The sequence below is a fragment of the Coregonus clupeaformis genome, unplaced genomic scaffold, assembly GCF_020615455.1.
Source record: "Coregonus clupeaformis isolate EN_2021a unplaced genomic scaffold, ASM2061545v1 scaf0526, whole genome shotgun sequence".
Classification (NCBI taxonomy): Eukaryota; Metazoa; Chordata; class Actinopteri; order Salmoniformes; family Salmonidae; genus Coregonus; species Coregonus clupeaformis.
Window position 1 is genome coordinate 254,993 of NW_025533981.1, and position 23,869 is coordinate 278,861.

General features: G+C 44.2%; 2 protein-coding genes across 2 annotated transcripts in view; one reads left to right on the forward strand and one right to left on the reverse strand.

The window, feature by feature from the left end:
- Positions 1-4,813, forward strand: part of LOC121559069 (calcium/calmodulin-dependent protein kinase type 1D-like) — a 92,919-nt gene extending 88,106 nt beyond the window's left edge. The window contains exons 7-11 of the mRNA XM_041872354.2: positions 1,603-1,715; positions 2,209-2,287; positions 2,383-2,470; positions 4,230-4,509; positions 4,607-4,813. Coding sequence (XP_041728288.2) covers positions 1,603-1,715; positions 2,209-2,287; positions 2,383-2,470; positions 4,230-4,509; positions 4,607-4,731 — 685 coding nt within the window. The 3' untranslated portion in view covers positions 4,732-4,813. The remainder of the gene's footprint in view (positions 1-1,602; positions 1,716-2,208; positions 2,288-2,382; positions 2,471-4,229; positions 4,510-4,606) is intronic.
- A 5,719-nt stretch (positions 4,814-10,532) lies between these two features.
- LOC121559071 (coiled-coil domain-containing protein 3) lies at positions 10,533-23,642 on the reverse strand. Its single transcript, XM_041872358.2, has 3 exons — positions 22,236-23,642; positions 21,789-21,963; positions 10,533-11,336 (listed from the first exon to the last, which is right to left on the reverse strand). Exons 1-3 carry the CDS (start codon positions 22,625-22,627, stop codon positions 11,028-11,030), a joined length of 876 nt encoding a protein of 291 aa, XP_041728292.1. The 5' UTR covers positions 22,628-23,642; the 3' UTR covers positions 10,533-11,027.
- Between the last annotated feature and the right edge of the window lie 227 nt (positions 23,643-23,869).

Genomic DNA, 23,869 nt, shown 5'->3' on the forward strand with positions numbered 1-23,869 from the left:
GACCCAGATGTTAGTCTACTACATTCTGCTCTGCTCAGTCACCATGTATGGACATAGTGCTTCTGAGGAGAAAAAAACAGACTTCAACGTTTCTCTCTTTTGTTTTTCATTCGTTTTTCACCCCTCTGTCTGTGTGTGGACAACCTCTGAGTCCGAGAGCAGATTTAGGGCTGTGTGTTCCAGCCCTCGCTGACTGAGTTCAAGGCTAGAGTGTGTGTGTGTGTTTAGGGGTTATAGTTCAGGGTTAGGGACATGGTGAATAAAGGCAATAGAACAGTAAAGAATGAGAGATAGGTGTGAGTTACCACAGTCATTAGAGCATCAGTGCAAATCTTCCTCATCCGCTGAAAACGTTCCTCATTTTTGCTCCCCTCTCTCCCTTTCTGTATTGTTCTTGGCTCTCGATGGTTTGTCGCAAAATGATCTCTGTGATGTGCAAAGCAGGCTCTGCCCTCTGGTTCTCTCGCTCATCCTTCTCCACTTCCCTTGTTCTTTCTCCTGCCACAATTGCTCAGACATCCTCTGTTCTCTATTTTCACCTGTTTATACATCTCTGTCCGTTTATTGGTGTAGTTGTTATGCAACTCTCCATGCTTACACAGCTTTGGATATAAGGATCACTAGGTGTCACTGGGTTCTTAGAGGGAGCTGTGTGTGTGTGTGTGTGTGTGTGTGTGTGTGTGTGTGTGTGTGTGTGTGTGTGTGTGTGTGTGTGTGTGTGTGTGTGTGTGTGCGCGCTCCTGTTACCTCTACACATGTGAGGGAGAAGAAATAAACGTCTGAGAAACAGCGTTCACACAGTCAGTCCAGCTGGTGGATTAAAACTGTGAATGTTTGTGTATATTCAATACGTAGTCCTTAAACATCCTTGTGAATAGCCTAGGCAATATTACATTAGAGAAAATATGTGTTTAGAGTTCAAGTAAATAGATCAAATCCAAGAATATCCAGTTCTGGATGGTAGTGTTGGGTTGAAGCTTGATGTTGGACCCCTGATGTTTCCTCAGTGAGTTCCCATTGATCATTGGGCTACTCCCCTCTTGTCATTTAGCCATTAGCACCATTAGCACAAGCCTCAGACCTCGTTAGCCGATCCTGAGCACCTCCACACAATCCGGCTCGGCTCGTCATTCCTGGTTGGGTCTGCTCAGGTGTGAAGCGATTGCATCAAGTAATCAGGTGGAATAATCGCTCGGGCTCCTGCGGGGGAGTGACGCGCAAGTCTTTAACCAAATGTGAAAGCACAAAAACAAAAAGCTCATTGCGACCACATCAGGCAGAACAGCTTTCAATGGAGAAAGGCATTTTAATGAGGTTTGATCATAATGGCGGCTAATGTTTTCTATGGAAATCATTTTGCCACTTGAAGAAGTTAAATTAGTCCAGAATTAGGTTAGGAAAGCAGACAGAGAAAGGTTTAGGAAACATTACATTAACCTCGTGAGTTTATTGTTATCAATTGAATAGTTGTTCAAGCATTTGTCTCATTCATCCTCATGGTATTCTATTATCATATTAAAAGTAAACTATTCCCTGAAGTAGGAAGTGAATGCATGTGTTGTTATTAACTTTTATAAGCTCACTTCCTGTCTGTGTCTGCAGGTTGTGTGGCTATCCTCCATTCTACGATGAGAATGACTCCAAGCTCTTTGAGCAGATCCTCAAAGCAGACTACGAGTTTGATGAACCATACTGGGACGACATATCTGATTCAGGTAAGTGGTATGTGTGTGTGTGTGTGTGTCTGTGTGTGTGTGTGTGTGTGTGTGTGTGTGTGTGTGTGTGTGTGTTTGCATGTATGTGTGTTTAATGGAGTGAGAATCCCCTTCAGACAGAGCATCTTCCTCCTCTTCCACCTCCCATCTGGCACATATGGACTCCACACCACCATGGCTACTTTCTCTATGCTGTGATGTCATCCTCTTGGAATTTGTGTATAATGTGTGTGTGTGTATGTTTTAAGAGGTAATCATAGACATGATCTGTGAACCCTATATTCTCCAGTTTGGCACCAGTCTAACCATTCCCCCTGTCTGCCAGTAAACCAGAAAACAATAATAGTGATTACAGGAAAGAGAGCTGAGGCATTGTCCAGGTATTCGGTACACTGGCCAGGGAGTGTGGGAAACCATGTGCCTTACACTGACTGTTTACTGTTTATGTATGTTGTGATGAGTGTGAGCAACTGTTCTCTAATGTTTTTCACAGCCAAAGACTTTATTGGCAGTCTGATGGAGAAAGACCCGGCGAAGCGTTACACCTGTGACCAGGCCCTCAGACACCCATGGTGAGAGAAAACACACACTGATCATAAACACAAACACACACACACACTCTCGTGTGGGTATTATGAGATGATAAAGTGTCTGTGTGTGTTTTCAGGATCGCTGGGGACACGGCCCTCTGTAAGAATATCCACGAGTCTGTGAGCAGACAGATCAGGAAAAACTTTGCCAAGAGCAAATGGAGGGTACGTTTGTATGTACAGTACCAGTCAAAGGTTTGGACACACCTACTCATTCAAGGGTTTTTCTTTATTTTTTACTATTTTCTACATTGTGGAATAATAGTGAAGACATCAAAACTATGAAATAACACATATGGAATCATGTAGTAACCATAAAAGTGTTAAACAAAATATATTTTATATTTGAGATTCTTCAAATAGCCACCCTTTGCCTTGATGACAGTTTTGCACACTCTTGGCATTCTCTCAACCAGCTTCACCTGGAATGCTTTTCCAACAGTCGTGAAGGAGTTCCCACATATGCTGAGCACTTGTTGGATGCTTTTCCTTCACACTGCCGTCCGACTCATCCCAAACCATCTCAATTGGGTTGAGGTCGGGGGATTGTGGAGGCCAGGTCATCTGATGCAGCACTCCATTACTCTCCTTCTTGGTAAAATAGCCCTTACACAGCCTGGAGGTGTGTTGGGTCATTGTCCTGTTGAAAAACAAATGATAGTCCCACTAAGCCCAAACCAGATGAGATGGCGTATCGCTGCAGAATGCTGTGGTAGCCATGCTGGTTAAGTGTGCCTTCAATTCTAAATAAATCACAGACAGTGTCACCAGCAAAGCACCCCCACACCATAACACCTCCTCCTCCATGCTTTACGGTGGGAACTACACATACTGAGATCATCTGTTCACCCACACCGCGTCTCACAAAGACACAGCGGTTGGAACCAAAAATCTCCAATTTGGACTCCAGACCAAAGGACAAATTTCCACCGGTCTAATGTCCATTGCTCGTGTTTCTTGGCCCAAGCAGGTCTCTTCTTCTTATTGGTGTCCTTTAGTAGTGGTTTCTTTGCAGCAATTCCACCATGAAGGCCTGATTCATACAGTCCTCTCTGAACAGTTGATGTTGAGATGTGTCTGTGACTTGAACTCTGTGAAGCATTTATTTGGGCTGCAATTTCTGAGGCTGGTAACTCTAATGAACTTATCCTCTGTAGCAGAGGTAACTCTGGGTCATCCATTCCTGTGACGGTCCTCATGAGAGCCAGTTTCATCATACCGCTTGATGGTTTTTGCGACTGCACTTGAAGAAACTTTCTTGAAAGTTCTTGACATTTTCCGTATTGACTGACCTTCATGTCTTAAAGTAATGATGGACTGTCGTTTCTCTTTGCTTGTTTGAGCTGTTCTTGCCATAATATGGACTTGGTCTTTTACCAAATAGGGCTATCTTCTGTATACCCCCCCTACCTTGTCACAACACAACTGATTGGCTCAAACGCATTAAGAAGGAAAGAAATTCCAGAAAATAACTTTTAAGAAGGTACACCTGTTAATTAAAATGCATTCCAGGTGACTACCTCATGAAGCTGGTTGAGAGAATGCCAAGAGTGTGCAAAGCTGTCATCAAGGCAAAGGGTGGCTATTTGAAGAATCTCAAATATAAAATATATTTGGATTTGTTTAACACTTTTTTGGTTACTACATGATTCCATATGTGTTATTTCATAGTTTTGATGTCTTCACCATTATTCTACAATGTAGAAAATAGTAAAAAATAAAGAAAAACCCTTGAATGAGCAGGTGTGTCCAAACTTTTGACTGGTAGTGTATGTTAATAAATGTCTGAGTGTTTCTGAGTGATTGCTTATTTAATGTAGTGTTTATAAATCATACAAGGGTCTCTCTCTCTCTCTCTCTCTCTCTCTCTCTCTCTCTCTCTCTCTCTCTCTCCCTCTCCCCCCTCCCCCTTCTCCCTCTCCAGCAAGCCTTCAATGCCACCGCAGTGGTGCGACACATGAGGAGACTGCAGTTGAGCAGTAGTATGGGCCACAGCATGGACAGCTCTCGCCCTCACCCTCCTAACAGCCGGGCAGCACAGATGCAGAACCAACAGAACCAGGCCAACCAGAACCAGGCCAACCAGACCCCTAGCCAGAGCTCTACTCAACCCTCTCCGAGTCCAAGCCAGACTCGGAGCCAGAGCCAGAACCCTAATGCAGCCATTATGAAGAGCTTTTCTGTGGACTCACCTCACAAGGACTGTAAGTGGACATGTATGCATCCACACACATATAAACCATGGACTAGTAAAGTTTGTTAGTTCTGACTGTGTGTTCATAGTCTCTGTTCTCCCCCCAGGTGCCCCAGCCCCTCCCACCCCCTGCAGCCTGGTGGCTGCAACCTCCTCTGCCCCCTCCGTGGGGGCGGAGCTCGCCCGGCCCCACCCCTCCACTGTTGCCACGGTACTAACAGAGACTAAGTGACGCCAGGTCCCGCGGGGGACCAGCTGGGAGGCCACGGCGCTGTGAGAGAGAGAGGGGCGAAAACCGTACCCCCCCTTCCTTACCGTGCCCCTACTACCCCCACCCAGCCTGCCCCCCGCCCTGCCCCTCCCCCATGCTGCATCTGGGAGGACTGGGAGAGCAGAGGACTCTAAACCCATCCCACCAATCACAACACGCCATACTCACCTTGGACAAGCCTATTGTGTCGACTCTGTGGAACCACACCCACTCCCAGAGGATCATTGATTGGTTTACCTTTGAGTGTTTGTTTCTGTCAGAGACCATGGTGAGTGAAGTGGGTGTGTTTTCAGAAGCTGCCGTCGGATTTGGCGTTGTCTATGTCAGTCAAACTCAATTTCCCTGTAATCTTTCCTACATCTTCTATAAGGTCCTACTTATGAGTTTGAATTCTGTTTCTTTTCTGTATTTTATCCTCCCCTCTCTGGGTTAACAGTTACCAACTGGATTATTTTTCATTTTGTATTTTCTTGCGCTTTTTTCCATGTTCATGTTGATTTTTCTTTGTTTGCGCGCATGTTTAAGAAGTGCTTTAAAAGTACCATAAGACTGTTGAGTGATGTTTCATGAGTAATGCTTTATCTATTTGCACATGAGGTTTGGACGCGGTTTTAGATGTAGATCATGTGTGTGTACAGCTACCGAGTTAGACTCCTCATCCATGTGAATTTATCAAACAGAGAATAGAGATTGTAAACCGTTTTCAAATACCCAAAATGGGGTCAGAGCATTGTACAACTTCTTTGTTAAGGGAAACATGCACTATGTTTCATTATTTTCTTACTTTATAAGACTTTTATAACTACCACCCTATAGGGGACGCATATATAGTTATTATGAAACACACTGTACGTTTAGGATAGAGTTGGAGAGTGCTGGACAGGGATGTCCCCTGTTAAAGTTTTAACCATCTATGGGGTTTCCCATCCTAAAGATCAGGGGCTACTGGTGGGAAACCAGGCAGTTCCAAATGGGCCTCAGAAAAAGCCCATGTAAAAGAGCAGCCATCTCTGTTGTGTAGTGTAAGTTTGGGAACCCCTGACGTACAGTATCAGTTTCCCAGGATCCAAGATGGTGGAGCTGTTGTCTCTACCCCCCTCCCTTTAACAAAGCCATGACCTCACCACAAGAGCCATCATCATGATGACATCATCAACCGGCACCCAGTACACAAGTTCTCAGGGAATTGGACTGGGCGCCGTGGTGACCCTTGTTGCTGTAGAAACCGCTTGCGAGCATAGATTTGTCCACACGGTGTCCAGTGGTCTGCCTCTGTCAGATGCAAGTCCAACTATCCCTTTGTCATTGTAATGTGTAGCCAAAGCAGTGTTGAAACAGAGAATATGTGGACACACTGATTATACCTAATTAAACACTGATGGTCAGCTATGAGCTAGACCTATAACCCTGGCCGATCCCCACTGAGAAATGGATTGTTTTGAAACTAAGGGCTGATCTTCAGAAAGATGACAGAATATGTTTTCTATGTCTCTCCCCCTTGCCTTCTCCTTTCCTCTCTGTCCCTCCCCTCCCTCCTCTCTTTTTCTTTAAGACCAGTTCACTGTATACTGTAGAAGTTTCACCCAACACTGGGACTGTTACGCTCACGACACCAGGGTCCCATAACCAGACTATGGCCAGACACAGCCTGCATACAGCCTACATATAGCCTACATATAGAGGTCATAGTGCAGTGTTATTACCTGGCTTCGTGGTGCTGGGTCAACCATCATGAAGTGTGATGTCATCGACTGGATTATTTTATGGGGTGGGTAGACTTTACTTTAGGGCTCCATTTTGTTTTGTTTATTTCTTTTTATAGCAAGGCAAGCATTTATAGTTTTCTGATATGAATGAATATATTTGTTGGAAAGGTCTTGTAAATAAATTGTGAATATGAATGATAATTTTTAAGATAACCTTTGCAAATGTTGTGCAGTGCGGGTGTGTGTGTGGTGGTGGGGGGGGGTTGATTGTGTTCTCTTTGGAATGTTTAATATGTATCTAAATGAGCTACAGCCCCCCACACCCCTCCATCCCACACCATACTGGGCTTTGATACCACGATATTCAGAGCATACTGTGCTGAACACTCAGGGTGGGTTGCACCAACATGGTTTAAATGAATCTAGGATTAGAGCTAATCTAGGTTTTGTAAATCTAGGTTTATAATTAATCAGAGATGTGTTGCACCACTTAATTTATTTTAAATCTGGATCAGTAAATCTATGATTAACGGTTTTAAACAATGATTAGTGACATGTTACACCATAATTATTCTCTGAGGAACTCTGTCGTTTTGGTCTTCCACAGTAGATATGCTGCCATTTTATCAGTTAAACCACCTCAAGTGGCAGTTTAGAATTCATCTCCAATCTAAATTTATATTCAGGCTTAAAATTAATCTAGGGTTAAAGTGAAAACTAAATTTAGATTAGAGGAAGGATTTAATTTAACTAGGATTAATTTAAAACTAGGTTTAAAATTTGGTGCAACAAGATTAATAGATAAACCTTGATTTAACCCAGTTTAAGAGTTAATCTATGTTGGTGCAACCCACCCTCAGTAACTGCCATCTACAGAGTTACCATGGAGATAACGCCATCAGTATTCTAAACAATATCTGACAAAAGAAAATAAAGAACATTTTAAATGTAAAAGTAAACCAACTCAGGCTTTAGTTTGCAATGTGTGTAAACGTTGAAGCTTTGACTAATACGACATCCACTGTTATGAAGCTGTGCTGTTTTTACACATGTACTGTACATCTGCCTAAGTCATCGGTCGTCCACTTTACCAGATTGCTCACTGACACTACCGCAACTGGCATCACAACACACCTAAACACATGCCCATGATCAACTGTCATGAGAAAAGAAATCCCACAATGCATCACAACGTTTTCTAAAGATGAAATGCAAAGCATGTTGAAAAGTGCTTAAAGAAATCCAACTCCACAAGTGTTTGCATTAACCTTATATGCCATTGTATGATGTGTGTATCTATATCTAAAGAAGAAGACCCATGTGTCCATAAAGAGCAGAGTATTGTTGGGGACCACTGCATCTCCCTGTGGGTTCCTGTGAGGTCTAGAGCACGGGGAATGGGCCATATTTACTCTGCATGTGACCAAGACAAACCTCCATCTTGTGTGGTGTCTCACTGACGACTCCTGGTAGATGTTCCCCTTAACCACAGATCTAGGATCAGAATACCCTCCCTCAATCTGAACCTTAACCATTAGATGCTAACTTAAACATAGATTTAGGATCAGAATATCCTCCCTCAATCTGAACCTTAACCAATAGATACTAACAACCATAGATCTAGGATCAGAATACCCTCCTTCGATCTGAACCTAGACCATTAGGGGCATGAGAAAATATCTGACCCTGTATCAGTGGTAAGGGGCAACTTTCTTCCTACTTCGTTAAGCAGACACCTCCTTCCATTTTGTGTGGCAGAGTGAGTTGCCCTGCCACTTACTGTGCTGTGATGACCTTCTGTTATGGGGCTTGTATATTCGATGCCTTCGACAATCATGTGCACATATCAGTTACCATTACGATGACAGAGGCCAGAATGACTGATTGTTTTTTTTTCTCTCTCCTGAAATAAATCCTGAACGATCATAAAGCAACCGTCTCCGTGTGTGTGTGTGCAGGGATTACTACACTTTAAGCCATTCAAAGTTTGTTTTTGCATTTAGATTGATCTCCTCTTCTAATTGGCTTGTTTGTTGACCCCTGACCTTTGCCTTTAGACCAGAGAAAGATTAGAGAAGTAGTCGTGTCCCTCCATAACCCCTCCATACAGACACGCACACACCCCCTGACTTCAAACAGACGACACACACCACGGATGCTCAACAGACATATCTGACGGACGTTTAGCAGACGTAGGGGCAGATGTTGCTCCGACGTTTCACAGATGTTTCTCTCACAGATCCACTTCAGGTCCAGCTATTACCCTGTGTCTGAGTGAATGTGAAGACGCTGATTTACATGCTCACAAAACAAACAAAACATACCTCAAACAATTGCCTCAGGCATCAAGGTTGTGTTTTCCCAGTACACATTATTTATAATTGTATAGCAAATTGATGTTAATTCACTAATATAGTTAGAACTAGCCACTTATAGCCAAGTGTGATTGTAATCGTTTTTTCCATTGTTGAGCTGCTCCTGGGTTAAGGTATGATAGTGATTACAGATAAGTGCTGTTGGGACTTAATTGGTGAAAGCGGTCTGAGATTGCCCTGTAGTTCTTCTGGTGCTGGGGGCCAATTCAAACTGCAGCCACATTAAGCACCCCTCACACTCACTCCCAGCACGTAAGCCTCTGTCCTCTCTCACAGTTATTGACCTTTGAACCCGTTCAATGGATCTGGACTCTGAGCAGTGTGCACATTCCTCCCCATTCTTCTTGTTTACACCGTCTTCTTGCTCTCCTGTGCTCAGGGCTGGCCAGAGGAATGCTCAGAGAAGCTCAGGGAGATCATTCTCTCATACACGTTAACAAACTCAAAGCCACTTAGACACACACGCAGAATATGACATTCTCAGAGCGAGTTGAGCCACTCAGTGGGAGCAAGTGTGGGTGGGGGGCTGCTATTGTTGGACGAGTGGTCATGGTGCGTCTGAGAGAGGTTTGGGGTTCACTGATCTTTTTGCCTTTTAAAGTGTTTCCCTCTCTCTCCTCTGTGCCCAGATAACCAGCCCCCTCATCCCTCACACTCTCTCCTACGTAGTCTCCATAAGGGGCCTACAGTGGATGGGATGTACTGAAACGGCAGCCAGAACTATCCTTCTCTCCTTCCTCATCCTCCTTCTCCTACTCCATCATCACGTCTTCCTGTCTTGCTTCTTCACCTCCTCATCCTTTCCCTCATTCTTCTCTGTCACTTTCCTCATCTCTGGTTTCTAGAAAATGGCAGGCAGCAGGTTGGGTCCATCTGATTAACTGTAGATGGATCTGAGCTGGTATGTAGGTGAATATCTGTCAAACGTATTAATCAATTTCACTCTGTCACTCTCTCCCCTCTCCATTTTCTCTGTCTCTGAGGTATTGGTGATTTTCTCAGGGCCAGTGCAGAGATTAATAAAGCATCCAATAAGAACAACAGTGATTCAGGGGTTATTTTGGAGACAGAAATAAATACATATTTAAATAAAGTCCTGCTGTCTCTCCTTCTCTCCTGCCCAGAAAAGCACATAAGCACATTCCATTCTGCTCTGTGTCCCTAGCACAGACAGAAGAGTGGAGGATCTGTGTGTGTATGCGTGTCGAGTATGTGTGTTGTCCCATACAGTTGCAGGTATTTGTTTTCCTGTGCTCATAGACCCAGATGAAGATTGAGGCTGTAGGGGTCTTCGTGATAAGGTTCAAGTTTTAGGACACAAACTCCAGCAAAGGAGGAGGGGAGCGAAGTGTGTGTGTGTGTGTATGCACTCATGTGTGCGTGCGTGCGTGTGTGTGTGTGTGTGTGTGCACTCATGTGTGCGTGCGTGCGTGTGTGTCTCTGTGGGGGTGGCACATCTGGCTTTATCCCGCAGTGCCTGGAGGAGAGAGGGCAACCCATTAAGAAGAGCCCATAACAGCAACCCACAACTCTCTCTTTTTCTCTTCCTCCACACTCTCTTTTCTTTACCTCTCTCTCTTTACCTAGAATGGAATTTGAGTTGGTGTGTTTAGTTTGTTTGGCCAAAAACAACAGATTGTGTAATCTGGAAATAAAACACCCAAGCGTTATTAATGCCTCATTAGAGTTTATATGCAGCTTCAGTAATGCATTCATATAAAAAAAGAAAAATGCCTCATCGACATTGTCTTTGGTGGTATTGACACTAGGCAGCAACAGACAACACATGGCACAAATGCCCACAGACACATCTACCAGAAAGCAATCTCACTTTCTTCATTCACTCCAGTCATTCACTCATCATATACTCACTCTAAGTTCATTTCATCTGTCTATCCATCAGCTGTATGACAGTGCTGTGTATTAATAGGAGCTATACACAATATCTCTCTCATTCTCTCTAGTCATTCACTAATACAAATTCCCTCTGTCTGCTATTCGAGAGCTACTGGATGCCCTCTCTATGTAATGTGTGTAGGAACTACAGCATATATGTCTGAATATGGCACTAAATGAGTATCGCCTTTGCATGTGTGCATGTGTGGGTGTGTGCGTGCGTGTGAACAACAGGAATTAGAGACTGCCCAGCAGTCTTTAACAACATCCAGTCCAGAGGCTAAAGCGGTGTGTGGGGCGTACGGTGTAACACAGCCTCCTGGTATCTGTTGGGCGTAGCCTCCTGTGTGATGCTATTGAGGTGATGCCCAGCGCGTCTCTCCGCTGACCTCAGCCTCTCCTCCAGCCCTTGCCTCTCCTGCTCCGCCCGGCGCTGGCTCTTCCTGGCGTTCCGGAGGGAGCGCTTCACCTTCCGGACGCGCTCCTTCAGCTGCCTGTTCCTCCTCTCCAGCTGGCCCAGGCGCTCCTGCTGCTTCCTGCTCTTCTCCTCCTCCTCGAACAGAGCCCCTTGCACCGAGGAGCACAGGAGCTGGGGGGGGGGAGAGAGAAAGAAGAGAGATGAAATCAACACGTAGGAGGGATTTTAATATCTATTAGCAGAAGTGTCATTCACCTAATCATTTTAAAGGGGGTGCACTAACTGGTGAACTTTTTAGTGTACAACTCGATGATACTTGTGCCCCGCCATTTTCAAAGGGCATGACACTCAATTTGTGAGATCAGTCTCTGAGTATTTATCTGAGCATAGTGCAACAGGGAAGTTGAGCTGAGGGCCTTCAGTAAACATGGGGCAGAATACAGCATGCCAGTTAGTATGTTGTCGGTTGGCATCAGGAGGAGAGCGTGAGAGCCCCAGTGACATCGTCTTCCCATCAGTGTGTGCTCCTTTTGTTCTTTTAACTCCACCGCCTTAGTTACTTCTCCTTGGCTGGTGCTTTTCTTCTGCTGAAGGTTTCTGACAGACATTACACTCTGTGTGTGTGCGTGTGTGTGTGTGTTACATGCTCAGTGCTGATGAACACAGGGATTGTGTGAGAGACCACAGGGAGTAGGGGCCCTGACTCTTCAAGGGCTCACTCATCATGAGTTTAGATGGAAGAAGCTCTGAGGTACAGTACTGTAGCTAGTCCATACGACAGGCCCCAGACACACTCACCCATGTCTCTCCCTCCCTCCCCGCTCTCTCTCCCTCCAGTGAGTCAAGGTGCATTGGAGCCTCTGTAGAGTACAGTACCCTGTCATCTCTCCCGGAGTTATGACGGTTCTGAGAGGCCCCAATTTTCTAGCTCATTGGCGGGGCGAGACCTCTCTATGGGGTTTCCCCTTCTAATGCTACGTTAGGCTACAGGACGGCATGGCGGAGGGCCCCGGGCCCCTAATATATCCCCAGAGGGGGGTGTGTGTTGACATGTGTGTTTGTCCAATGGCTGGCTCTCAAAACATTCTGCTCTAACAAGCATCCCATCTCCCTTTAAACAAAGAGTGGTATCTGGGAGGAAAAACAGAATAGTTAAAATAATTTAGCTCTATACCAGGGGTGTCAAACGTCCGGCCTGCGGGCCGGATCAGGCCCGCAAACGGGTGTAATCCGGCCCGCGAGATGATTTTGAAAAAAAAAATATCAAATAAAGTAAAATGCGCTGCAATTTTTTTATAAAATAAACTGCTGTTCCAATTGCGTCCACTGGATGGCGCAATAGCAATTGTGTTAAGCAAGCAAACTGTTTATACCGGGGCAGAGCAAGTAGGTCAAGCACGTGCAGCCAATGAGCTACTTTGTTTTGCCCGCGATATTTATTACGGCTTCTACTTTTAACATTATGTGCTTTGGCACCCTCATTGCCCCAATATGTCTCTGTCAAAAAAGAGAAAAGTGGACGCAGAGTGCAGAGTGTTCCAAGAAAAATGGTCATCCTATTTATTCACAGAATTGAATGGGAAAGCTGTATGTTTGGTGTGTTCAGAGCATGTTGCAGTGCTGAAAGAATATAACCTTCGTCGCCACTATGTGAGTCTTCATGCCGACAAATATGACAACTTTCAAGGACAGCGGAGATGAGAGAAGGTGAATGAACTGTTGGCGGGTCTGAAGAAACAGCAGTCTGTGTTTACTCACAGCCGAGACATCAGTGACGCTGCAGTGAAAGCTAGCTACCTCATTGCTAATGAAATCGCAGTGGCTTCAAAACCATTTAGTGAGGGTGAATTTGTAAAAACATGCATGATGAAGGCAGCGGAGATTGTGTGCCCTGAAAAGCGGCAGGCTTTTGCAAATATCAGCCTGACAAGAAACACAGTTGCAGACAGGATTTCCGATCATTCAGTGGATTTGGAGAGCCTGTTGAAGCAAAAAGTAAAGTCATTTATTGCGTTTTCGGTTGCAATTGATGAACGCACGGACATTACAGATGTTGCACAACTGGCCATTTTCATCCGCGGAGTTGATGACACATTGACCGTCACCGAGGAGTTCGTGGAGTTGGTGCCGATGACAGATACAACGACAGCAGCTGATATTTTTACCGCACTCGTCGGCGCGCTGGACAGGGTCGGAGTGGACTGGTCCCGCGCTGTCAGCCTGGCTACAGATGGTGCGCCCTCAATGATCGGGGAAAAAAGCAGGCGTTGTGACAAAGTTCAGAGAGAAAGTGCAATCTGCAAATGGAGGACGTGATTTTTGACTTTTCACTGTATTTTGCACCAGGAGGCTTTGTGTTGCAAGTCATTAAAGATGGATAACGTCATGAAGGTGGTCATCCAAACTGTTAATTTCATCCGATCCAGAAGCCTGAATCACCGTCAGTTTGACAGCCTTCTCAGAGAGAAATACCACATCTATGGCCTGCCATACCACACTGAGGTAAGATGGTTAAGCCGAGGTGCTGTGCTGAGGCGTTTCTTTGATTTACGAGAAGAAATTGAACAGTTCATGGAAGAAAAGGGCAAACCAGTGTTAGAATTTCATTCCGCAGAATGGATGCAGGACCTTGCATTTATGGTGGATGTTACAGAGCACCTGAATAACTTGAACAAACAGCTGCAAGGGCGCAACAAAGTTGTCACGCAGTATTATGACAGCATACGTTCTTTCAAGTTGAAGCTGTCATTGTGGGAGACGCAACTTGCCGGTGGTGATGCAGCTCACTTCCCCTGTCTGAAAAATGTGTGCGCGACCCAACATGTGGCAGACATGAAGCGGTTCAAAGATAAAATAACGGGACTGTTACGGGAGTTTGAGCAACACTTTCAGATTTATGTTTATATGTTTTTATGTTGATGTGCTATTGTTTTTAATTGATTTTATTTTATTTGTATATTTAACCTATTCTTGACTCTGTGGTTCTTGCACTTGTTTGGGGAACAGGATTTCATTATTTTTATCTACATTTCTGCCTGAGAAATGACACCCTGATATAGGTCTGTGATCTGTGAAACAGTTATGTTAATCACTGAGGCATTGTGTGTTTGTGTGTTCTTTGTCCTCAGAACTTTCAAATAACTTGAGGTGTTTTATGATTAATAGTGATGTTGTGCTTTTGGACACTGTCCTCAGGCTCCAGCTTTATGGTTATATGTTTTTATGTTGATGTGCTATTGTTTTTAATTGATTTTATTTTATTTGTATATTTAACCTATTCTTGACTCTGTGGTTCTTGCACTTGTTTGGGGAACAGGATTTCATTATTTTTATCTACATTTCTGCCTGAGAAATGACACCCTGATATAGGTCTGTGATCTGTGAAACAGTTCTGTTAATCACTGAGGCATTGTGTGTTTGTGTGTTCTTTGTCCTCAGAACTTTCAAATAACTTGAGGTGTTTTATGATTAATAGTGATGTTGTGCTTTTGGACACTGTCCTCAGGCTCCAGCTTTATGTTTATATGTTTTTATGTTGATGTGCTATTGTTTTTAATTGTTTTTATTTTATTTGTATATTTAACCTATTCTTGACTCTGTGGTTCTTGCACTTGTTTGGGGAACAGGATTTCATTATTTTTATCTACATTTCTGCCTGAGAAATGACACCCTGATATAGTTCTGTGATCTGTGAAACAGTTCTGTTAATCACTGAGGCATTGTGTGTTTGTGTGTTCTTTTTTCTTTAGAATTTTCAAATAAACTTGACGTGTTTTATGATTAATAGTGATGTTGTGCTTGTACTATTTTGGACACACTGTCCTCAGGCTCCAGCTTTATGTTGTATGTTGATCGTATTAAAACAAAGAAAACAATCTGAAGTTGTTGTTTTTAAGTTATATATACCATGATTTTTCCGGTCCGGCCCACTTGGGAATAGATTTTCCTCCATGTGGCCCCTGAGCTAAAATGAGTTTGACACCCCTGCTCTATACTGTAACTCCTAAAGTCCAGTACCAGAGTCCTGACTGTTAAATGTGAGGACAGTGTGCACTCTAAAAAATGTTGTGTTGTTTGGATGACCCAACTGTTGGGTTGCAGGTATTGGGTCACTTAGTTGGGTTGTTTTCTATAAAAAGAGCAAGGTTGGATTGTTGATGCTGGGTTATTGATGTTGGGTTATTGAGATATGACCCACCAGGTCAGATCAGAAGACTGGAGGCGTGGCTTAGTAGGGACGTGGCTTTCAGGAATTTGTTTTTGGCCACCTGTGAGGGTAAATGTAATTCCGGTTCATCTGTTGTATTGTCATCACACGTTAAGGTTGAACACTGACACTTTTGTAGCATTAATGAGGCTTATACAAGTGTATGAGTTATATATTAGGATATTTACAATATGTAAATAACAATATTATTAATTGTATATTAGAATGTAATGTGCAAAAATATTCAAGGAACATTGAAATTTGCAGTGTACAAACTTAACATAATGAACAGGAATGACAATTACTCTCACGGGGGCCCAAAAAATAACCCTGAACGACACACCCCTAATAGGCCACGCCTCCTGAAAATAACCTATGGATTACATTTAAAAAATACCCAGCTGCTGGGTCAACCCAGCATAAAACTGAATAAAAACCCAACCGATGGTTAAATTAACCCATGTTTGGGTACTGAGCAAATGTTTGGTCTTGTGAGCGGAAACTTGAACGTTGTGAGAATTCTGTGCAACTTCTGGTGTACATTTACAGTGAACACTAAGCCTGTACCCTTACAGTTTTTGACAGTAGCCAATAGGTTATTGTGGCTACTTGATTATAATGTAGGCCTACCAACAAAACCAATGGAGCAAATCCCATAACATTTTCACATGGAAATAGCTTTAGATTTATATGATATAGCCTACAGTAGCCTATATGTGGTGTTAAATGAAGGCCTACATTGAAATAGACTTTTAAAAACGTTTTACATTATAAAGGGCTTGACATTAATTAATGATGTTTTACTTCTCTGTAACTCAAAATTCAAAAGGCACTCGCACATCCGAGCTATCTTTTTTGCAGGTGCATGGTAACAAGTGAATAACACGAGAGAAAAAATAAGAAACCCGCACACTGCTCTTGCTAGTATCACTGCTCTTTATTAAGCTTTACCTATCGGCCTCAAGGCCTTCGTCAGAGCTTTTGTGAGTGTTTATAATTTGCACCCTTATGTAGACATTGCTCCACTCACATCCTGTTACAGGAGTGGGTCGCAGTTCCGGAGCGACCCACTAGGTGTCATCCTCCGACAACCTTAGGCACCTCCTCACTCACAGTCGGGACTAATCATCTTCCTATTGGTGTCACCTGTGTCTATCTGATTCACCTGTGTATTTATGCCCTCACTTCCCTGTGTTCCTTTGCTCAGTTTTCTCTGCTAGTTTCACTATGCCAAGCAGTACTAATCAGTGTCTGATCGCGGGACGTATGGACAGGTAGGTGAGAAGTGTTCTCCCTGTTTATTTATTATTTCAGTCATAGTTAGTATTTCGTATTTTTGGCTGTCTGCCTGTTTTTTGGAGTCTTATTTGCTCCGCCTTTCTTTTTCGTGTAAAGTCTGTTATTTTGTATCCTGGCTTCGGGACCATCAGTAAAGTTCCTTGTTTCATCATCTCTGCATACTGTCTAACCTGTACCGCACCTGGGTCACACCTCACACCAACCCTTACAACATCCGTGCAATGCATCGAATGGGGTTGGAGTCAAGGGAAAATAAACGTTTGACCAACTATAATAATGTGCATTTCATAAGTATTCTAATAAAGTGTGCACATAACTTATTAAACACGTCTGTAAAACCACAATGAGGACATCATCCTATCAAGTAAGTTTTCATGTTTATTTTCCCTCGACTCCAACTCCATTCGATGCATTGAACGGATGTGGGTGGAGCAATGTCTACATAAGGGTGCAAATTAAAAACACTCACAAAAGCTCTGACGAAGGCCTTGAGGACGATACGTAAAGCTTAATAAAGAGCAGTGATACTAGCAAGAGCAGTGTGCAGGTTTCTTATTTTTTCTCTACTTGGTCTGTAACACCATGGGGCAAATAGGTGGCTGTAAATTGCATTGTACTGTGTTGTATGATGCAAGAAACCACTTTACAACATAAACTTCATTATTACCATACAGAGAATTAGACAATGTCGGCTAACCCTCTGCATATCGGCTTATTTGTATATTCAAGCCTGTCTCAAAATACAACACTACCCCTTTAATTAAGACATAAGCTTTTTACCTGACTGGCTTTTCAAAGACAGCTTGAAATGTAGCCTACACGTTTTGTGCTCTTGTAGGAAGCAGTAACTAAACATTGCTGACCTATAATGATCTATAACTGGGCAAGTAACTCACTAACTAGCAAAGAATATCAACAAATGTGCACTCCGCGGTTCTGCGCTCTGATCGCTTATGGACTACCCCTGCCAGTAGAATTCTACTCTGTTGCGCTCTGGCTCTGCCTACAACAAAATAACAGACTCAATCTTACAAAGTTAGATTTGTTTTGGTTTGTTGCATTGAAAAGGGGCTGATATAATGTTGATTCGATCACAGAAAAAACGTTGATCTACATAGTGCAAACTAATAATAATAATATGCCATTTAGCAGACGCTTTTATCCAAAGCGACTTACAGTCATGCGTGCATACATTTTTGTGTATGGGTGGTCCCGGGGATCGAACCCACTACCTTGGCGTTACAAGCGCCGTGCTCTACCAGCTGAGCTACAGAGGACCACGATTAACACCAACTAATGGTGTGAACTAAGTGAAGTTCAATCTCTTGCTTCTCTGTGCAGCCTGGCATTTCTTCTGTGCGGCAGTCCTGGAGGAGGTGCACGGCCGCGCACACGCACAGTTTAGAGGGAACATTGTACCCAATCCAGGGACCTGGTAGTCTGCCCAAAACCAAACTCAGTCTTTCTGACTTCAGAGTCTGGAAAGGCTGTTTTGATGTTGTCGGCATGATGTGTCGATAATGAAGGGGGCTATGTTTTTTGACTGATCGGTTCTCCTCTGTCTTTCTCACTCAAACACCCACATGGACAGCCACACACAGTCCCAGAGTGCCACCCCTTTCCAATACAACTATTGGATTTTCAAATCCAAACCATGAGAGGTCTCAACCCCCCAGGAAAAAAAAAAAAATCAAAGCTCAAAACAATTTTTGTGCGAATATTGCACCAACAAACAGATTCTTGTCCAGACCAGTGTGTCACGGCTCTCCCTCGCTTTATCCAAAGCTAACTCCCAACCATCCATCTATCCCCAGCATCACCTGTCAAAACATCCGGGTGTTACCTGCCTGCTGTGGAGGATCATCTGTGTAAACAGGCACAGCCGCTCACAGACACACACACCGAACAACACACAACACACAAACCCCTAAACACACACAGCAGTGTACCCTCCTGACCTGAACTGAGGTCCTCCTTCTTACAGCCTCTGAGCAGCTGTAAAGCCTTAATCTAAACACGGTCTGTGTGTGTGAGTAATCCAACTGTGTGTGTGTGTGTGTGACTGTATGTGCAATAAGATCTCACTGTTTTACCAATTTGACTTCAGATTCCGATGTTTGTTTCCGTTTCTCCTAACATAAAATTTCAAAATTTCTCCAAACGTCAAATTTTGGCAGTTAAGTTTGGGATAGGGTTACAGTTACAACATAAACAATGACAGTTACGTTTAGGCATTAACTCTGAATGGTTAATTTAAGGGTTAAGGTTTGGGATAGGATTAAAACAAATATTATTTTTTATAAAAAGGTCCCTAGCACTGGGATTGAACACACGACCCTTGGAGCAAGAGCTCGCAGTTTACACCCATCCACAACGCCCTAGCAAATCGCAAGAATACTTGATGGTAACGGCGCTCACCTTTGCCCCCTAGTGGCAGGTTTTTAAGTAATCTCCCGACTTCCTGGCTACCTGGACGGACGTCGAATTTCGCATTGGATCTTTGTTGGTATGTATGCACGCAGGTCTGCTTGAGTTAGTTTGGCAGCCACAGTATGGAACATACACTGTCCTTCTGTTTGGCAGAGTACACACTGTGATTACTCCAGTGAGTGCGTGTATGGGTGTATGGGTGGGGGTCTAATTTGAGATTTCCATGCCCTAGGGAAGAAAGCTAGGGTGCATTAGATGACAAAGTATTTACCCTTGCTGTGACTGAATACAACTAATTTAAACGTCCATTAAAAGGGGTTAGAAAGGGGGGGTTATTACACTATTATTACTACAGTTCTGGACATCAGGTAGGACTGACTCACAGAACACACTGTAATAAAGATGCTTAGAGGTGATCCGGCATTTAGGCTGGAGAAGCATTGAGGTACAGGGCATTTGTTCATAGGAGAGACCCAGATCTGTCCTCCATCTCCCTATAACTCCAGTCTCTTTATCTCTCCCTCCCTCTCTTTTCTCTCTCCCCATTCTGTCTTTATCTCTTCCTCCCTCCCTCTCTCTTTCTCTCTCTTACCGGTCTCTCTTTATCTCTCATTTATCAACTCCTGCAGGCTTTTCTCTATAATAAAGGAGAGGAAGTCTTAAGAGAGAACTCTTAGAAGGAATTCTGTGTCCATGGATTCGTTTTGGCGCTCCGGAACCGCTCTGGAGTGGATAAGAAGGGGTTTAAACGAGTGCTAATTGGGGGTTTGGGTGAAAATGGAGGCACTCTCATCTTTCCTTCCCCTCGGGCAGGGCCAGCCTGCATGGGATGTCCGTCTGGAACGTCAGCGTTCCCACAGGAAAACTACAGAGCAGACAGAGCCAGACTCATTATCCTAGCCTCTCCCAGCCATTCCCTAACTAACCACCTCCATCTGCCCAACACATCGCTGAACAGAGCCTCAGTCACACGTTAACCTCTACACCTGTGTGTGTGTGCGTGCGTGCGTGCATGCAGTGATGTAATGGTAATAAAATAGGTGGGTAAACTCTGATCACCGGTCGCAGTGAAAAAAGTAACGCTCCTTATACTTTCAATGCATTTTCCGGCAAAAAGTGGGTAAACTGCGTTCAGTTGCATTTACCCTCCACTACACCACTGCATGTGTGTGTGAGCTGTGGTTCCATTGATTGGTTCCCACGGGTTTGTAGTATCATTTTTAAGCCTGTTTCTCTCCTATTAACTTTGTCTATATTTCCATAGCGTAAACTCTGACACACTCCGACAACACACACATCGGCTCCTCCACATGAACACACCTGTTTCACGTCCAACCCCACTCCTAAGGTTGCGACCCCTGCATGTCAGCACATGGGCTCATGCCACGCATAGTGTCTTTAACCCCTAACCTCTAACCTCTCAACCCGTTAACCCATCAGAAACCGACACCCTGTGTGTCACAAGTCTTCCGTCAATGTATTACAGGCTCTCTGGGATAGAGACAGGAAGAGGAGAAGACCTGACCACTGTACCTCTGAGGTTTCACATGACATCATCACTCCTCTCCAGTCTCCCTGAGACCCCGTTCCATTTCAGTGTCTGCAGGTCTGAAAACAATGGGTAGGTAGGTGTAAGCCATATGGTCAAGTGAAGCTTCTAGCATGTTGCTAACATCTATCCAGTCCTTTCAGGTGTGCAGATCTGTGAACACCGAAGGGGTATGACTATGAGCATGTGACCACGTCAGCGACAGTCTTTGGTCCAGTGAACCTTGGGCATGGCTGAGTGCTGGGTGTGCTTCTGTATTGTTTTGACCTTTGACCTCAGTAGACATGAATATCATGCCTAGGGAATCAGAGGAGACAGGAAGTCACATGACTTAATCAATGACTGCTTTGATCTAAGAGTGAGGTTAAAGTCTAAGCAGAGTGACCTAGACACACACAAACACACAGTTAGCTGGGTGGGCAGTCTGTGTGTTTGTGTATTCTCTGTATCTGACTCTTAAACTGTGTGGGGGATCTTTGACTGTGTCTCTATAGCTAAATCCATTTCATACAACAGAGTAGTGTCTGAGGATGTTGGTGGCTCAGAGGTGAATGTCTGACTGTGTGTGTGTTACTCTGTGAAGGTCAGTGAGATCATTGCTGCAGATGTACACACATCTGGAGAGCGGGGAGCTACATGTGAGCACCTTCTGTATCCAGGGGCAACAAGGTTGTAAAGCATAGAGTTTAATATTTTCCATGGCCGGCCTTAGCTACAACCCTGCTCTGCTGCACAACTGTGTGTGTGTGTGTGTCTACAGTAGGTGTGTGCCAGCGTGCATGCATGTGTGTGCACATGTGGATGTCTGTTGGCGTTTTACAAGCAGGTAGAATTGATATTTCCAGCTGTTCAGGCCCAGAGGACAATACCCTGCCTTCCCATCTCTCTCTTCCTGACCCTTTCTCTCATTATCTCTCTATTCATCTCCCTTCTTTATCTCTCTCTGCATCTCTCTCTATTTCGCCCACTCCATTCATCTACCTTTTTCTAAATTTTTCTCCCTTTCTCTCTCTTTCTCCCTCTCCAACCCATATTCCCCTCCATCTCCCTTTCTCTCCCTCCCCCCCTCTCTCTTTGTCTACCCCCCCTTCCCCCCTCCTCCTATGTACAGTGTATGCAGTGTGTTGATTGGTCTTACCCTGCTGTCCTCCTGGGGGTCCCACTCGGGGCTGAAGGTCTGGAGGGGTTGGCCGTGGGAGCAGTTGGAGAACTGGAACAGGCTGGAGAACGTATGGCGGTTCTCTAAGGTGTCTGGGAAGATGGCGTCCTGGAAGTTGACCCCGTGGGGCAGGATGTTGTAGTTCTCATCCATCCTGTAGAAGGTAAACAAACAAACACTGTGAGTGACTGAGTGCATGCTTCCTATAGGGTCAAAACGTGACCCCTAAAGGGGCTCAAGTCTGTATTATATCACAAAGTGCATCCAGAAAAGAGAGGATAGAGGAGCTAAATATTGTAGGCCATTATGCTGTAAAGTCAATGTCATGTTTTTGTGTGTGTTTATGATGCATCACACTCTTTTAAATGTATTAGTGATTCTGTGCAATGCACACAGGTTCCCGGTCACCAGGTCATCCTGACTCACCTGAGGAAGAAAATGTAGGAGTAGTTCTCCATCACGGTGTGAGACTGGCACGACAGGTAGCCCAGCCCTGTCAGGTTGAGGCGCGAGCCCGCCGGCACCTCCAGCATGCTGCCCCACGCCTGGTCGCACATGAGCTCCACCTCTGCCGAGTAGAGCAACCCTTCCTCTGCGCCCTCATAACCATACCCGTACGGGAATGGCAGGGAGTTGTAGAGGCCATCTGCCCCGCCATACTGCTCCCGGTGAATGGCCAGCACCTTGGCGTACACAATGATCTCCGCCAGTTCCGCACGGCAGCTCTCACTCAGTGGACGCCACTCGGTGGGCAGTTGGCACCCTTGCGCAATGCTCGCCATATAGCCAAGAGCGAGAAGCAAGTGCGCAAAGATCATGTCTGGTGTGCATGTAATTCCTGTCTTTCACTTTGGGTACTCCTGTTATTCGTTACTCCACTCGGGCACAAATCCGGTAAAGCTTTTTCTGTAATTAAATCCAACTTTTTTTGCAATATAAAGTTAAGTTCCTTTATATCCAGTGATAGGGGCATATAATAACGGCACTGTGATCGTACAGTTGAATTATAGTCAGTTAAAATGTAACTGGTTCCAGTAAAAAGTTGGGTGAAAACTATTTGACAGATCACACACAGAGAGAAATAGACCTGCTCCCGGTTTTTAATCTGGGTCCCCTTGAGCAGTGGAGTCCGTTTGTCAGCTGTTCAATCCGTTAAAGACAGAGAGCTTCAAGGATATCCACAGACAGATAATCCAATGTTATGACCCAGTGTTTAAGTGCGCATTTTTTGAGCCCGATGCAGCGCAAGTCCAGTCCCATTCAAACACATTCCTCAAGGCTCCTCAAAGCCCCTTCATTCTCAAAGATCTCTCCGACCAATCAGACTGCCCCAAGGTCTACACAGCCAATCATTGAATCGCCCCTGTTTTACTACAAAAACGTTTTTATGAGTTTATTAAATAAATATTTGTAATGGATAGGAGTAATGCAGACATGCGCTCGAGTGTGCGTAAAGCCTTCTCTTGCTTTTGTTGTGGTTGCTTGCTTATTTATTCATTTTGACAAGTCAAGCATTGTGTGCTTTCTTAGGCAAATCAAATGCATGTAGTCTTGTCTATGTTGTGCATTAAAGTCTTTGTCAAGGAACAGTAGGCATGCTTGCTTGGCCAAATATGTGTAAGCATTTATTAGTAGGACAATATATGATTGTTAATAAATAGCCAATTACATAATGTAGGCCTACTTTTTAATATCATGTGGTGATACACACATACCCAGTGGAGACTGGTGGGAGGAGCTAAAGGAGGACGGGCTCATTGAAATGGCTGGAATTGAATAAATTGAACGGAGTAAAACATGTGGTTTCCATATATTTGATACATTCCATTGATTCCCTTCCAGCCATAAAATGAGCCCATCCTCCTATAGCTTCTCACACCAGCCTCCTCTGACTTACACACATTTCATATGGTTGAACAACTGCCTTCACGAGACAAGAGCCTACTTTGCTGCAGGGATAGTCCATGCACCTTTCTTCTCCAAGTGAACGTTGCCATCTAGTGGACATTTGAATGACCTGCAAACCAACAACATTTGTTTGTGGTCCAAGGCAAGCCAAT

What these genes read in the sequence shown, in the direction of transcription:
- LOC121559071 (XM_041872358.2), bottom strand. Translation starts at nt 22,627, where the DNA reads ATGATCTTTGCGCACTTGCTTCTCGCTCTTGGCTATATGGCGAGCATT. An exon ending in TCCTACATTTTCTTCCTCAG is followed by an intron (nt 21,964 to 22,235) that starts GTGAGTCAGGAT and finishes TACCTTCTACAG; the next exon opens with GATGGATGAGAACTACAACA. An exon ending in ACCCCCAGGAGGACAGCAGG is followed by an intron (nt 11,337 to 21,788) that starts GTAAGACCAATC and finishes CCCCCCCCCCAG; the next exon opens with CTCCTGTGCTCCTCGGTGCA.